This window comes from Olea europaea, chromosome 3 (genome assembly GCF_002742605.1).
Source record: "Olea europaea var. sylvestris chromosome 3, O_europaea_v1, whole genome shotgun sequence".
NCBI lineage: Eukaryota > Viridiplantae > Streptophyta > Magnoliopsida > Lamiales > Oleaceae > Olea > Olea europaea.
This window is the reverse complement of record NC_036239.1, coordinates 22,243,759-22,260,042: the sequence shown is the minus strand read 5'-3', so window position 1 is coordinate 22,260,042 and position 16,284 is coordinate 22,243,759. Positions and strand designations below refer to the sequence as shown.

The window sequence follows — 16,284 nt, the reverse complement described above, 5'->3', positions numbered from 1 at the left end:
TATTTTTTAATTTTAAAAATCTTTTTTTAAATGAATTTTTATTTTATTTTAATTTTTTAAAGTAATTTTTTTAAAAATAAATTTTTATTTTATTTTTAAAAATATTTTTTAAATAACTTTTTATTTTATTTTATTTTTTAACGAACGTTTTCTTAAATGACTTTTTAATTTATTTTTCTAAGTAACATTTTTTTAAAATAAGTTTTTATTTTATCGTAAAAGGTTTTTTTATATTAAAAAATAAGCTTTTATTTTATTTAAAAAATGTATTTTTTAAAATAAGTTTTTATTTTATTTTATTTTTTGAAGTAACATTTTTTAAAATAAGTTTTTATTTTATTTTATTTTTGTTATTTTTAATGAAAAAGGTTGAAAGAAGTTGAATGACCATGACGCAACGTTATACGAAATTGGTTGGTAATGGCGAAATAAAATCAAATCGGGTGACATGGTGACATTAATTATAAAATCGGATGACTATTATGAAACAAAATTAAATTGGGTGATCATAGTGACACTAAATGTAAAATTACTAAGGATGCCTTTTATTGTGAGAATGAAATTTGCATGGAAAAAAATAAATTCTTGTAATTCAATTGCCTTAAACTTATTTGTAATTGTCAATTAAATATGTTTGATTGATTTAATTTTCAACCTAAAAAATATTATACTTGTCCGATTTTTATTAATGGATAGATGAGTAGGAGTGAATAGATGAGATAGAAAGAGAAATTGAATTCCCTGAAAAATAAAATTTTATTCACCTTAAAAAAATTATTTTCCTCAGAAAAATATGATCATATAATAAAAAATAAGAAAATATTAGGACATGTTCTCTTTGTTGTTTTCAAACCATTTCCAGTTTTTAATTTTTGAAAACACTGAAAACACGTTTACTTACCTATTTTCAGAAATGAATTTTCGAAAACGCAAAAAAAAAAAAAAAATTACAAAGAAAATGCAAAACGAGTTTTGGCTGTTTTTAGTAGAAACCAAATCAAAACTTCAAAATGCGGAAAACGCGGTGTTTTTGCAAATAACAGGATAACTCAGTTGGTTGGATCACGAATTTTCCTAAGGTTAAGAGTTCAATTCCATTTCACTGCAATTTAGTACAAAGGAATTTTCTTTTTGCACAGTAGAAGAAATTTCAATTAAATTTCCCGTTTTTCTTATCAAAAGCCGGATAGCTCAATTGGTAGAGTCTTGGATTTTGAGATGGTCATGAGTTCGATTAGTGATGACAATGGGGCAGGTATGGGTCGGGGCACCCTCCCCCATGCCCGCCCCACCAGATAGTTTCCCATCCCATACTCGTTTAAGTCAAGGACGGGTCGGGAGCAGATCGGGGCGAGATCTTTACCCATTTACAACACATTTAGTGCTCTTGTAATAATATTATATTTTGACAAAAAGTATGCCGATTCTTGTTAATCTGCTCAATAACTTTGAGAACTTAAGTTTAACATAATCCTTTTTACACAACGATAGAGGAAGAGCAGTAGTAAAGTTGAAAGAATTCATCAACCAATATGTTAAACTGTTCAACGTCAAATATCTTCTCAATCTTTAAACGAAAATCAAATCGCCAATGCCAAAATAATTGTCTTTCACCATAACTTAAATCCACAAACAATACATTTACTCAACTAAAAATATGTCAAATATATTCTAATTGTGCAAATTATTGGATAAATTACGACGTAGCTTGTAAAGAAACATCGCATAATGCAACATTTCATGTTGTAGATCTTCAAGAGCTGGCATCTTCTTCTGAATGTCTATATTTGGCTCCTTAAAAATTGATGACTGAAAAATTGTATTAGTTAGACAAGTGATATATTCAACTATTTATTATTCACGTCCATTTAAAGGAAAATCAATTACCTCCTCTTCAATATCCATGTCACTTAATTTTGTACAGCATCCAGAATACGATGTAGGCGACGAATGTTCTAACAAAAATAAAATTAGTTAGTAACAAAGAAATAGCATAAATAACAATTATGAAAAAACATAGATAGTTATATTTCTTGTACCATGAATGTCAGACCATAACCAATCTTGAGCACACATTAAAGCTTCCAAAGTCTTTAGATGAAGCCTATTTCTGTGTGGACTAACAAATCTACCACTGGTACTAAACGTAGACTCTGAGGCCACAATAGATACTGGAATGCCTAAAATATCTCTTGCAACTTTAGCCAAAAGGTGATATTTTATTGAATTTGTATTCCACCATGCTAATATGTCAAAATCAATCGATCTGGGCAATGCGGGCTCGTCCAAGAAAATGTCAAGTTCCGATTCCATACTATCAGTACTAGTCGTATTAGAAACAAATAAATCAAACCGTACCAACGGATCCTTTTTGCTCACATTAGTAAATATCTAAGTTCGGTTTGAAGACTCAGTCGTGTTTCTACTTGATCCATGTCTTATTTTGTACTCATTTGGAAGCTTATGACAAAATCTTCTAACATTTTGAATCTCAAGATCCGAAACTTCATTTCCATAAATCATTGGAAAATAATATTCAACCAACTTCATTTTAAATCTTGGATCCAACACACTAGCTGCTGCCAAAATTCCATGAATCTCACTCCAATATTTTTCAAACTCGTCAATCATATTTGAAGCCATCATTTTGATTTCATCATAAGGAGATTTCATCCAATCATAAACTGACAACTTTATCTCACAAATATTAGAAAAATAAAGGTTGGATGTTGGGTATTTAGTCCCTGAAAATATTTCGGTCACTTCAAAAAACACCTCCAACCTTTCACATATCTCTTTCGCCAAATTCCAATCTGCACCACTAGGCAAACATTTATATTGTATCTCACGTTGCTTTTGTCGAAAAAACATCCATATATTGTAAAGCACTATGAGGCATTAAATACGTAGAGTTCCACCTCGTTTTGCAATCTAGTGTTAACTTTTCGGAACAAGAAATTTTCAGTTAACGTGCTGAAGTCTCAAATTTCTCTAATCTTTTTTGAGTTACTGTCCAATATGCAACACTGTCACAAATTTTCTCAACACTCAAGCTAATGATCTCCAAACCATCTTTAATAATCAAGTTCAATATGTGTGCACAACAACGCATATGGAAAAATTCACCATTTAGTAGAAGTGAACTACCAGAAAGTTTATCTAAAAGAATATTGATCATGGCATCATTTGTAGTACAATTATCGACCATCAAAGTAGACAACTTACATTCAAGATTCCAATCCAATAAGCAATCCATCAACGATATACTCAATGCCTCGGACGTGTGCGGACGTGGCACATATATGAACATGTATCCAATAAATAAAAATAACATTATTATGACAAAAATAAATTTAAATATTATATAACAATGAGCTAAATTAATTTCATACAAGATAAGTACCTTATAATTTCACTTCGAAGTCTCCAAGCATCATCTATAAAATGTGCGGTGATGGCCATGAATCCTTTATTCTGACTAGAAGTCCACATGTCTGTAGTGACTGCAATTTCGCTATTGTTCCTCTCTAATAAGCTCATCACTTTCACTTTCTCGTAATCATAAATTTTCAGAATATCATTCTTTATAGTGTTACGAGAAACGTTCTTAAATAATGGTTGTAAAGTATTCGTGAATCTTCTAAATCCAATGTGCTCAACCATTGAAAGAGGATACTCATGCAAGATTATCATTTTTCCAAGTTCTTTCCAAGCATTATCTTGATCAAAAGAGTAAGTACACGTGAAACCATTCCACATGCTTCCTTTAATGGATTCAATAATGCTTGCTTAATATCTTTTTGATTTCGGCGAGGGCATCTTTTCATATGTTCATGCAAATGTTTTGTCCCATTCTTACTTTTAGCCCCTAATTTTTTTCACAATAGTTACAAATTGCCTTGTCTTCCTCCTTAATGACCCTTTTTTTTTGAAGTGTTTCCATACCACCATAGTCAATTTTCTTTTCTTACTTTGTCTACTATCCTCTTCCTCATCAGACAAGTTTATTGGATCTTGTTGTGAATTTATTTGATTAGGTAAGTCTTCATGGGATGGATTATCACTTGATCGTGCTAGAGTACTTCCAATGCTTGGTATGGATGTACAATGCTGTAATCTAGACATTTGAAATGAATCCATACGACTTGTAAGTATGAAGGTATATGATAAATAACAAAATTTATCAGATGCGCAACCTATATTTCATCAATTTGTTTGTTGAACTTGAAACATTTCGTAACAAAGATGTATTAACGAAGATTTGTGAATTAATAGAAAGGAACACACTAGCCACCGGCCATAACTTGTGGCTTAAGGCACAAGTATAGCATGGCATCCACTACTTTTAAATTCCCATGTGATGTAATAAAACAATGACCAATATTTGAAGTGATCAAGTTGTCAACATAAAAAAAATATGCGAGACATCCATTGTAAGTGATCAAGTTGTCAACATAAAATGAGAGAACCAACTAACGATTTTAACTAATCTGTAATAATAAGATCAAATGTTATTCAATAAAAGTGGTTCCGGGGTCAAAGCTAAAATGAGACAATTGTTTGAGTCTATCAAATTAACTCGAACAAATCAGAGTCTTTTGAATTTGTTTCAAACATAACACAGACGTAATGGTTTTCATTTGAGAATAAAATTAATATCATGTGGGAGATCACTGTATGCTTTGAAATATTTTTTAGTTTAAAAACTGGTCAACCACTCAACCCGTTAGTTCCCAAAGATTCATATCCAACTGATTCCAGTTCTGCTTTTCCTTCGAAAAGAATTCCGGAATATTAATTCTTCTGATGCACAAATTCATGCATGAAGCTCCCGTCATTAGCAAGGCGTTACAACATTTTGTTTTTTTTAGTTAACTCAAATGGTTTAAAATAGAAATTAATCAAAATACAATATTGTATAAGACAAAATAAAATACCATAAAATTCCATGCAAAAAATTTACTATTCCAACATTCTAACAAAGAGAAGATAGCATGGAGATTGGAGAAGATGAAGGGTTTGAGAGATTGTCAAATTACGTGGGTCCTTAGGCTGAAGAATTGAGTGGAAGTGAGAGACGACTAGAGAGATTGAGACTGTGAGACGTGAGTGCGTGAAGAAACACAGTAACATGGCAACCCTAATTCTAACTTCAAGAAAGTGACTTTGAAATCTGAATTACTGAATAATGGGTAACGTGGGCTGTAGGTTTTATTTAGTGGTAATTACACAAAACCTTAGAGTTAAAATCTAGGGTTCAAAAATAAAAAGAGTAGTTTAACATTTCAAAAATCAGATTTTTTATATTTAAATATAAAATACTAACTATATAAATTTCATTCTCTCACCCATCTTCTCTCTCCAATTTCTTAGTCTAATCAATTTCTCTTTCCAATTTATTCTCTCACCCGTTACTCTCTCTCCACCTATCATCTCCAATTAATTATTCTCTCTCTCTCTCTCCCCCCCGGCAGTGTAAGAAAATGATTCCGGCTCCATTGCCCAATATAAAGTTGGAGAGAATGGTGATTCTAGAAATCATGCTAGGTTTCTTAAGTAGTATAGTGATGAAGAATTGGATGAGGAATCAAATGGAAGAAGTCGAGCAGTTTCTGAGGACCCATCTGTTGACACTGATGGCCAGATATAAATTGCTGTTGGGAAGGAAATTGGAGATACTGAAAACAATGATGGGATTGAGTCTTCTGTTCTTGTGATAGATAATGATTTTACTTTTCAGAATCCTTTGCAGAAACTCAGGAAGAGTAGTGAGATAATAAATGATTCTGGTGATTTGGACAGAGGAACAAATCCAATCGAAGAAGTTACATATCTTGGAGTGTCTGATGTGCAAGTCGTTGGAGAGGAGAGTACAGGCTGGAAGGTCGCGTTGCATGAAGAGGAGGAAGTGGTTTGTTTTTCACTATTTTGGTGATTGGTCTATGTTAATGTGGTGGTGGTTTGTGGTGCAATGATGAGGGGTGGCTAGTGGTGTTGTGCTTGTTGTGGTGGTGGTCACAGATTATTTAATTGATTGTGACCATTTAATTGGTTAATCTATGACCAATAAATAATATATGATCGATTAATAAGATGAATCGTGACTAATGTGACCTAAAAATATATTAATTTGTGACATATAATATTTTTGTGTGACCGATACATAAAATTATGACGGATTACTTTTTGATCTGTGACCATTGAACAAATTGTGACCTACAAAGTTTTTGAATTGTGATTCTAAAATAATTTGTGGCATTTAAAAATTATAATTTTTGACCAAAAAATAATATGACTAATTAAATTGTGAATTTGTGACCAAATTGTATAGATATGTGACCACAATATATTTAATTAATAAAGTATATAATTAATTAAATCATACATAAATTTTACTAAATAATTTATTAAATAAATTAAATCGTAAATTTTAGGGAGTTTGTCACGAATGGAAACTAATTGCTTGATTTTAGGGATTTTTACACATTCAAACTTGTCATCTTAGTTTTGAAATCACTACTTGTGCTAGGATTTATGAATTTTTCCCTTTATTTAATGCCTAGGAAAGTGGAGTCTTAAGTATAAATGTTGTTGGGCTGGGCAATGGGTAGTTTGGCCTTTTCTCTTAGTTTTAAAGATTAAATGGGGCGGGCGCATTGTTACCCGTCCCCGCCCCATACCCAATTAAGCGGGTATTACCCGTCCTGTGGGTATCGGGTTTAATGAGTTTTTTTGCCATCCCTAAGTTCGATTTCATCAGCCTACTTTCAATACCAAGGTGTTTTTTTTTTAATGCACAATATAAAAATCTTTCAAATAAATAGGTGAACCGAGATTCGAACCCTGGTCATCAGCATGGACTTTTAGTGCCTTAACTACTATGACAACTGATTTTGCTTTGTTGTATAAGTAAATAAACTTTATATATATTGAATAATTGCTTTTACAATTTTTCAAAACTAGAAAGTAAACGCGTTTTTTAATTTTTGAAAACAATTTTTCAAAATGACAAAAAGAACGTGTTTTCAACAATTTTAAAATGGACACTCAAAACTCAAAATACAAAATAAATTCAAAACTCAAAACTAAAATCTGAAATACAAAGAACAGCCCCTTAGCAATTCAGTACACCTAAATTAAAGTTGGATGACCATTGATGACTTTAACCGGTAATTTTAGTGATCTGCCACACTACTTTTCGTTGGCTACCACTTCCGTCATCCATTTTTCCATTTGCCGCCCATTTATTCGCTCCATTTTTTAAAAAAATTCGCGAAAACCCTCATTCGTACACTATGTAAACATGGAAAAACACAATAATTCTCTGATGGTAAAGCTATGGTTGGATGCAACAACAATAATATTAATAAAAGTTCATTTGCCAGAACCATATGCTCAATCTGCTATGAGGACCTCAAACCCATAATAGAAGATCTTCAATCCATTTCTGTTTGCGGCCACGTCTTTCACGAGCTCTGGTCAGTTTCTTATGCAGAAATTTTTATTTATTCAGTTAGATGATGGTTTTTTGCACCGAATAAACTGAACCCTTTTTTAGAATGTTGTTGTTGTTGTTATTATTATTATTATTATTATTATTATTATTATTATTATTATTATTATTATTATTATTATTATATAGACTGGGTTTGTCAAATTATTCATAGAATGGTGTATTTGAAACTAAAGAAGTGTAGAAATTTTGGATCTTTTGGATTTATGGAATTTCTTCAAAGGGGGCGTAGTTCAGAAATTTTGGTCACCCAAATGAATTCATTTTTGAGTATCTTATTGAAAGTATAGGATGAAAAGTTTTCAGTTTGATTGTTATCACAATAATTTTATTAGGCCTAATCATTATACATATATATTGAAGGTGTATGGATATATGGTTGTTTGCATATGCATTTTCATTTTGTTGTCAATTTTCCCAGGGAGTATAAAGAGCCTTGCTTTGCACTTGCACATAAAAAGATTGTGACTATCTGTAGTGTGGTTTGAATTAGTCCGTTTTATTTCAATTGTCGGTGAAATTTGACTCAGTATGATTGCTCAAATCTTAGTCTTCAACAATGGTTTGAGTACTGCCCAAATGGAAAGAAGAGGAATTGTCCAGTATGCAAACAGACTTGTACAGAGGCAAAAGTGGGGCGCCTTTATTTTCAGTCAATTAATGATCCAGGCGATTCAAGTCTTTCTCAAAAACCACATGATTATGAGGAAAATTCGGAGGAATTGCGAACAGAGGTCAAGAGGTTAGAAGGAAAGGTTGTGGGACTTGGTTCTGCATTGGAGGTGCAACAAAAGGAATTTAAAGAAGTCATTGATCAGGTATTCCCCATTCTGCTGAATTCTCTTTCTCTGCTTATCTACTTAGAGATTTAAAAAAAAAAAAAATGGTTATTAGCTTAGATTGGAGCCGCAGCAATTTTTTGTGTGGTAGAGTGCAAAATAATTATTAATAGTCAAGAAAACAGTTTCGCTTGTTTCTAGTAATATTTTCTTTCACTCTTCATTATATTTACTTTCTCGTTATCTCTTTTCCTTAACTTCAATCTGGGTTAGTTACCTAATCAGCTAATTCAAATTTTTCGGCATGCAAAGTTGCTGGGGGTGATAATAAGTAAAATATAAAGCTGATGTTAATTGCTGGGCTATATTTTTTTACTCTGCTAGAGAGCTAAGAGAACTGAAAAGACAAACTTTTGATGTCACACTTCATTATTATCCTTCACTTTGATCAAATAACATGGGGACAACTAAAGTCAACACAATTTTGACCCTTCTTCATATTTGATGAATTCATCTAAAGGATCTTTATTTTAGACATGATTTAATCATTTACTTCCACAAGTTTCCTCTTTTGAAGTTATATGACAGTTAGGCAACTTAAATATGTTTAATTTCAGTACAAGTCCGCCCAGAACTTCATGCACCTATTTATGTTGCATATCGATCATGCCGCTGTTGACACTAGCAGTATTCTGGAAAGTTGCATAGGCATCCTGTAATTTAAAAGTGTGGACTTTTGGGACTTTTCATCTTTTCCTGAATGCGGACTTTTTCTGTCAATTTTGCAAATTGTCAAAAAGCTATTAACTTGGTGTTGATGACAAAAGACTAAGGAATGACATTTGAGTTAGATTTTGTGTTTTTCTTTCTGGTTTTATTAAATTGCGAAAGAACTGTATTTGTAACATATCCTGCGGATGATTTGAGGCCATAAACAATTCCCTTCTAATGGTAATGTTTAATGTTTTACATTAGCTGTTCACGTGCAAGGAGCAATTGAAAGTAGAAGTGACCCTGAAAAATGAAGCTCTATCTCAGAAATCAACTGTGCAGAAGTTGCTTAGTAAGAAATCAGAGGTGAAATTTGTTTATACTCTCATTTGATGGTTGATGTACACACCTATGAGTTTCCTTGTTATGGTTTGTGAAGCCCATTAAAAGCATTTAATTGAGATAAATCAATTTTTTTTGAAGGACCTGGATAAATCAACTCTGGAGCGCACGAAGCTTCAGGAGAGAAATTTGGTCTTAGCCAAGGAACTTGCAGCACTTAAACTGTATGTGCATCTATTTTAAAGGTCAATTATTGCTTCATTGCAATATAAATATTGATTGCTCAATGTTTCTTACTTCCTGCTGATAACATAGGGCCTCTGATTTAAACTTGGAGGAAGATGAGGTTTTGAAGTTTGCTTCTCTCGGTCATGATGCTGGCAGCAAAGAAACAGTTGATGTTTTGAGAAAGTCATTGGTGATCCGTAACAAGTAAGAAAGTCATTGGTGATCCATGACAAGATAGTTGTATTATAGATGGACCTTGGTGTTTTCACATCTTCATGACAGTTTTACCAATTAAACCAGATAGATACCAAAGTGGCCAATACTCATGTTACTTTCGGAAGACAAATAATCAGACCACATAAGATCATAATCAAAGTCCCTCAGTGAGTTCTGGTTCACTATTCTTATACCCCCTCCATTTGGCCTTGAAATGAAGGATCCCATTTCTTTTATGGGATTAATGTCCTTTTCTCCTAAATAATATTTCCTTGCATAAATATCCTCTGTTAAAATGTACACAATGTGATTCACCAAGATTCTTGCCAATACTTTTGAGAGTAGAAAGTTACCCCAAATAACTTTTCAACTCTTTAAATACTCACAGTCAAATCAGATGGGGAGGTTTAGTTCTTGACTGAGGAAATAGTGAGTTCTACTTGAATGAGTGTTGACTAATATCAATGCTGTGAAGAGAATGCTCATGATAAACCTCATTTTGGCATAAATTCTTTTTCATCAATTACATAAAACATACTAACATTAAATACATGGGCCCGAATTTGGCTCGTAAGAATGGGCAGCAAGTTATTGTGGAGCTTTTGGCCTGCGAAACCTTTAAATAAATAAGTTCTATGTGCTTTTTGTGCAACCAGTTTGTTTCCCCAGTTGGTATATGATTAATATTGCATGCTATGCAGGAGTTACAAGGAATTGATGGCCAAGTGCAACCTCTTAGGAAGAGGGGAAGCCCGTTTAGCTCAAAAACTTGAGAGGGCTAAAGATAAAATAAAAAAGCTAAAGGTATGTTAAACCTAGAAAATTAAATCTCTCTATTGGTGTTTAGGTATTCTAATTCCCGGCCTTTCATAGTTAAGAGTCCAAGAACTGGAGATAGCAATTGAAGCAAAAGATAATGAAGCTTTGAGAGCTTCAAAGAAAATTGCTGCTCAAGTACCAAATGGAATTGATCCATACTGCAAAATCAAGACGAGTTCGCAAGATCAAATGAAGGAACCTGATTTACAGATTGATTTAGATGAAACCAGCGGGATGCCAGATAATTCATTTTGTTTAAGGAAAATGAGAAAATTCAAACCTTCCAATCCCATGCTCAGGAAAAGCTCAGTAGATGATATGACACCTAGAAGTAGTGCTGATCAAAACAATAAGGAGAGTGGTCCTATATTAATAAACGAGGACGAAGATATGATATATCCTTCTAGTTATGTGCAAGAATACTCATTTGAAAGTTTGATGGCTTCAATTGACAAAGAGACAGTGATGCGGAGTTCCCATCTATCAAGAGGAAATGTAGCTTCTAATACAAACGATGAAAAACTAGTGCAAATATTTGGCAACAAAGATGGGGTTGATGGCAACCTGGGTGACCATGCCAAACATCCACCTGCTGTCATTGATGATGAGGTGATATGCTATGGTGACTCGAGTTCAATTCAAACCTCATTTCATATTAGGAAGGAGACTTCAGTTCCAGTTGCACAGGGTAATTTTTTCATCTATATATAATTGTATTGTATAGGACCATTTACATTTGAGGTTAGTATGGTACTATCATTTTAAAAAGACTGCCTTTAGCAGATGAGTAATGCAGCACGAATTGCTTTGGAATGTGAGAAGTATCTACCCTCCCTTTATATCTAGTTTTTCCTATTGAATGCACTTGGTTATGGGGGTGGGTTGGGGTTCGGCATTCAACTTTCTTTGACCAACTATAAGTTTCCAGGTGATAATTGCTTCTCTGGTGGGTTACTTGGTCCTGATGGAACTAACTGGCACTTGGGGAAATGGTGCAAGAAGGCTCAACGGAAGGAATCAACAACATTATCAACAGGGTTACAAGGATCAAATGCAAGCACCGGCAATTTGATTGCAGTTGGAGCTGATGGTAGAGGTGGTAGAATTAAAGTTCTAAGATCTCTTGGCCAGTCATCATCGGTGGGTATTTCTTCTCATTCCTGGTTTTTGTTACTGCAAAACAATTTTTACGTGTTCATCCATGAACTGCGTCTGAAGTGACACTCTGGTCCTGAATTGTGCTTGTGGTTACATTTAAAGAACTATTTAAAATTATGATTTGAATTTATTTTTTCCAGGACATTGAGGATGCTTCGTCTTGTGCAAAAAAATTCAAGCATGTTGCTAAAACAAATAGTTCACACTCCCAAGGATGTTTGCAGATTGAACACTTTTTTCAAAGGACAGGTCAGTGACCTATGAACATTGTTTCAAGAATGTCTTCAGTCCTGAAGAATTATGGAGCGTGCTTTAATCTATCCCAACATTCCTTTGTTGAAATATTGTACTTATCAAACAAAAGTTGGAATATTTATTAACTGAACGAAGAAACGTGACAATCAATATTTATATTTCTGTAGAAAGAAATGGTTCAATTTTATACATCCATTTGGATGGAGATTAGCATCGAATGAGGGATTTATCCTGTCCAGAATGTGTGGTTTATTGAGTGTGGTAGTTCTTTGAAGATTGTTTTTGTGATATTGAACTTCAGGTGCCTTTGCTAGACATTGACTAGGTGAACCGAAAAACAAAATATTTAGGTTGGGCATTGAAGTTGGGACTCCAAATTGAGAGACCAAGATGCACTTTAGGTAAGAGACATTTGGAACTTGTGAGGACATTCTGAAATTCCTCTATGCTCTATCTTGCACTCAAAAGTTTATAGTGCTATACACCATTTTTTTTGTACCTGGAAAGGGAGATCCTCCTTATGATGCTATAGACAGCTATTTGAAGTTTAATGGGTAAAGTTGGATACTGATAGAAGAATTCTGTATCAGGCCCTTTGGATTTGTCTAAGGCCCCATATTTGACAAGGCCTAAAAAATTTGAAATTTACATATTTACTTTTATTTTTTATATAGATTACTGGTCAGTGATTATCTCTGAACCAATAAATCAAAAACTCAATGTGTTTCTAAGTTATAACTTGCATTTCGATCATACTTTCTTCTTTTAATAAATTTAATTAACGGACAAAATTGATGCTAGTAAGTAATCGGAATTAAAATAAAGAACCAAATTCTATACTGGCGATAAGCGATTATAGCATTGTCGACAACAACATAATGATAATGTAGTCACTAATTGTTGGTAACGATGTAATGGTAATAATCGATAACACAATTGTTAAAATTGTTGTCTTTGATACCAACTACTATTATGTTGATGATGACATTGTAGTCGGTAATGATGATGGAAGCGTGCTGATCATGACTATCAGTAATACAGCTTGAAATTACCCACAAATATTAATTCACATCAGATTACCTATGATAAAACTTTTGGCGGGTGATTATTTGATCCATTTAATTTATTATTATTATTATTATTATTATTATTATTATTATTATTAATCAATGATAATTGATGGAATTTTTCAGCGATTATTTGGTACATTTAAGGATTATATTGCTCGTACATAAAATTTGTACATAAGAGATTGCATAAAATGATGTGGAAGGAAAATATTTAATGAAAAAATTGACTGTTTTAAATTGATAAATGATAGAGTAACAATATGTAATCTATTATGTAAAATTTGATGTACATGTAGTAAGGTCCTACGTTCAATTATTATTAGTCATAAGCCATCGGCATAATCGACGGAATTTAAGGGTTATTTTTCAAAATGACCTGTAAATTTTAATATATTACTTTAAAGGTCACCGGAATGCGTTGACTATAGCGTCATTTTAGCCTAGATTCCCATACCCCCATGTTCTGCCCTCACATCCTTTTATCGGTACATTTTTTTGACTATAAATGCTAGACAAAACCATTGTCGGGACAAAAATGATTGGTGTAAAAAATTTTCCTACAGAGAATTTATAGAAAACACACAAAAGTGTGGGTCTCACTAAATAATCAATATTAAAAAAAATTAACCTACCCAATCCCTCCAACCCCTCAAATGTAAGGCGTCGGTAAGGGTTCTGTTAACTCTTACCAGTACACCCTTGTCGGGAATCTTTGATAATTAGTAAACTTATGCTCTGTTTTTTATTTAGATTAAAATTATATTTTTAGTAAAATTTTGATAAAATTTGATACAATATATGATTTAATTGTGAATCCAATGAAATGTGTAATTAAAATTAATTGTTCATTTTAATTTAAATTTTAATAAACTTTTTTAGCTAAACCAAATAGGAACTCATTTGAATTTGATATTTAAATTTTACGGAGTCAAAAGAAAGTCGTCAATAGATTCTAATCACGCCTTTTGAATAGAATATTCATTTTGCTTTTACTTTGTCTTTTGGCCGAAAAGGATTAAAAAAGAATCAAAATTGTTAATGGCACTAGAAAATACTAAAAAAGAGAAAAATGTAAACTTTCAACGGCCTTTATTTCAACTTTTAAGTTTAAATTCATGAAAAGTCGTACACGCATTAAACTTTTGATAGACAATTAAAAGATTGATGTATGAAATGAAAGGGAAATAATGCGTTTAAAAATTCAACAAGATCAAATTCTGTTTTAACTCTTGCTCATTATCAAATAATTCCTTAGAAATAAATTTTATTGTTGAATGCCCTTTACAAGAATAATTTTTGGTAAATTTTGATAAAAGTTGATGAAATGTGTGGTTGAAAATTGTGGGATCTTATGAAATATGCAGTTAAAATTAATTGTCGACTTTAATTTAAATTAGAATCTAGATTTTAATCCCTACCAAAAAAGACACTAAGAATTTTTTTTTTTTTTTTTTTTAGATGCAATATATCTACATATATTTTATGCAACATTAGTACTACTAATCTATTGGATAATAAAAATTGAAGTGTGAACATAAGAGGATGTTTGGATTGGCAAAAAATTATTTCTTATAATTTCGAGAGTAAACAAGTTACGTTGTTAGTTAATGCTAAAATTAAGTTACTTATTTTGACAATATCTTCACATTAGTAAATTAATCTAACGGATAATATCAATTGAATGAATGGTTCACCATTTGGTCACTCCTTCGAATAAAGTGCATAGTTTGATTTGATTTTCCTTACCACATGGTTTACTGTAAAGGTAAAAAGTTAAAATATTAGGTCAAAATTTGTGAAAACTCTCCCATCGCCAACCCAAATTGAAATGCAGAACGTGGTTTATCATTGAATTCCAAATATCATTGCTACAATGTTTGGTAATTCTAGTAAAAGTAGTCTCGTGCTTAAATATTTTGATATTCGTCGTTTTGAGTGTAGGAGTTGAGCAGTTGAAACTACTAATAAGTTGTATTCGTGAGCCTATTTCTATTTTATTTTTGATGAATTGGGGTATATTATCCATAAGCACTTAGATTGATCATGAGTGTCATGCTAGAAATTTGGTAAGGGAAAGCAATGGGATGTGGGGGCTCTTTTTTTGGTGGCACCAACAAAATAGTTTTAATAAACACTTTGAATGATTCATTGTAAATTGAATATTTGGTACTCTAAAATAAGGACGGTAATTTGAATCGTTAAAATCGAAAATTGCGGTTAATCGAATCGAATGGGGCGAAAAAAATCGAACTGATGGTGCAATGGGGCAGATATGATATTTGATTTTAATGAACTGGTTCATGGCGGCGCGGATATGGTATTTATGCCGTCGAATCAAAATCGAACCGATTACCAGCTTAAAAAAAATCATTCTTTTATTGGGGATGACAATGTTTAGTGAGGAGGAAGTTGACGAAGAGGTACATTTTTTTTTATTTAAATCTTAGTTAAAACCATTCTGGATTAGGTAATATCGTTTTATTCTCTAATTACATTTCTTATTTACTATATAGGAATAAATTTTGAGTGCTGACATATGCTAGTAAGAGTTGTGGGGAAGAATGAAGATTGAATATGAGTTAAGGTTGAAACTTTTGAATTATTGAGCATGAATCAAGTAATTACAATGCACAAGAATAAAAAATAAAGGAAAAATTTAGTATTGTTATATTTATAATATTGTTTGTTAAATTTGTATTTTGTAATTGAAATTTGGGATAATGTTTGCATTTTCATTTGGAATATTGTGTTTTTGTTTTCATTGATTCTCTTTTCATAAATTATTTTATATCAATTTGACGGATGGATCTATAAAAAATAATTTATTTTCGTAGTTATTACTCGAATCGAACCGATTTACGTGGTTATGATGCGGTTATGGTATGATAAAAAATTTGACGGTTCGATGATGATTTTGACCGAATTGAATCGAAACCGAACCGTTGCCATCCCTAAAAGTAGAAAGATGACACAATTTAATTAAATAAAATTTTCGTTTCAATTGTTCAATCTTTTAGGAGTGAATTGTCCAAATGATCATTGAACTTTGTAAAAGGTTTCTAAGGGGTCACTGAACTTTAAAAATTACTTAAATAGTCATTGAACTATATAAAAGATTTCTACGGGATCACTGAACTTTAAAAATCACCTAAATAGTCACTGAACTTTGTTAAAGGTTTCCCAAGAGTCACTG

General features: G+C 32.2%; 1 protein-coding gene across 1 annotated transcript; it reads left to right on the top strand.

Moving 5' to 3' along the window:
* Window positions 1–7,192: 7,192 nt before the first annotated feature.
* LOC111390338 lies at window positions 7,193–12,663 on the top strand. The gene is made up of 10 exons (XM_023015365.1): window positions 7,193–7,478; window positions 8,064–8,331; window positions 9,268–9,369; window positions 9,487–9,569; window positions 9,661–9,777; window positions 10,491–10,593; window positions 10,663–11,296; window positions 11,537–11,748; window positions 11,907–12,015; window positions 12,323–12,663. Exons 1-10 carry the CDS (start codon window positions 7,339–7,341, stop codon window positions 12,340–12,342), a joined length of 1,788 nt encoding a protein of 595 aa, XP_022871133.1. The 5' UTR covers window positions 7,193–7,338; the 3' UTR covers window positions 12,343–12,663.
* The last annotated feature ends 3,621 nt before the right edge of the window (window positions 12,664–16,284 follow it).

Excerpts from the sequence above, each read along its gene's own strand:
- LOC111390338 (XM_023015365.1), top strand. The coding sequence starts at position 7,339 with ATGGTTGGATGCAACAACAATAATATTAATAAAAGTTCATTTGCCAGA. Across the intron at positions 9,778-10,490 it reads TCATTGGTGATCCGTAACAA|GAGTTACAAGGAATTGATGG; the intron begins GTAAGAAAGTCA and ends CATGCTATGCAG. Across the intron at positions 10,594-10,662 it reads ATAAAATAAAAAAGCTAAAG|TTAAGAGTCCAAGAACTGGA; the intron begins GTATGTTAAACC and ends GGCCTTTCATAG.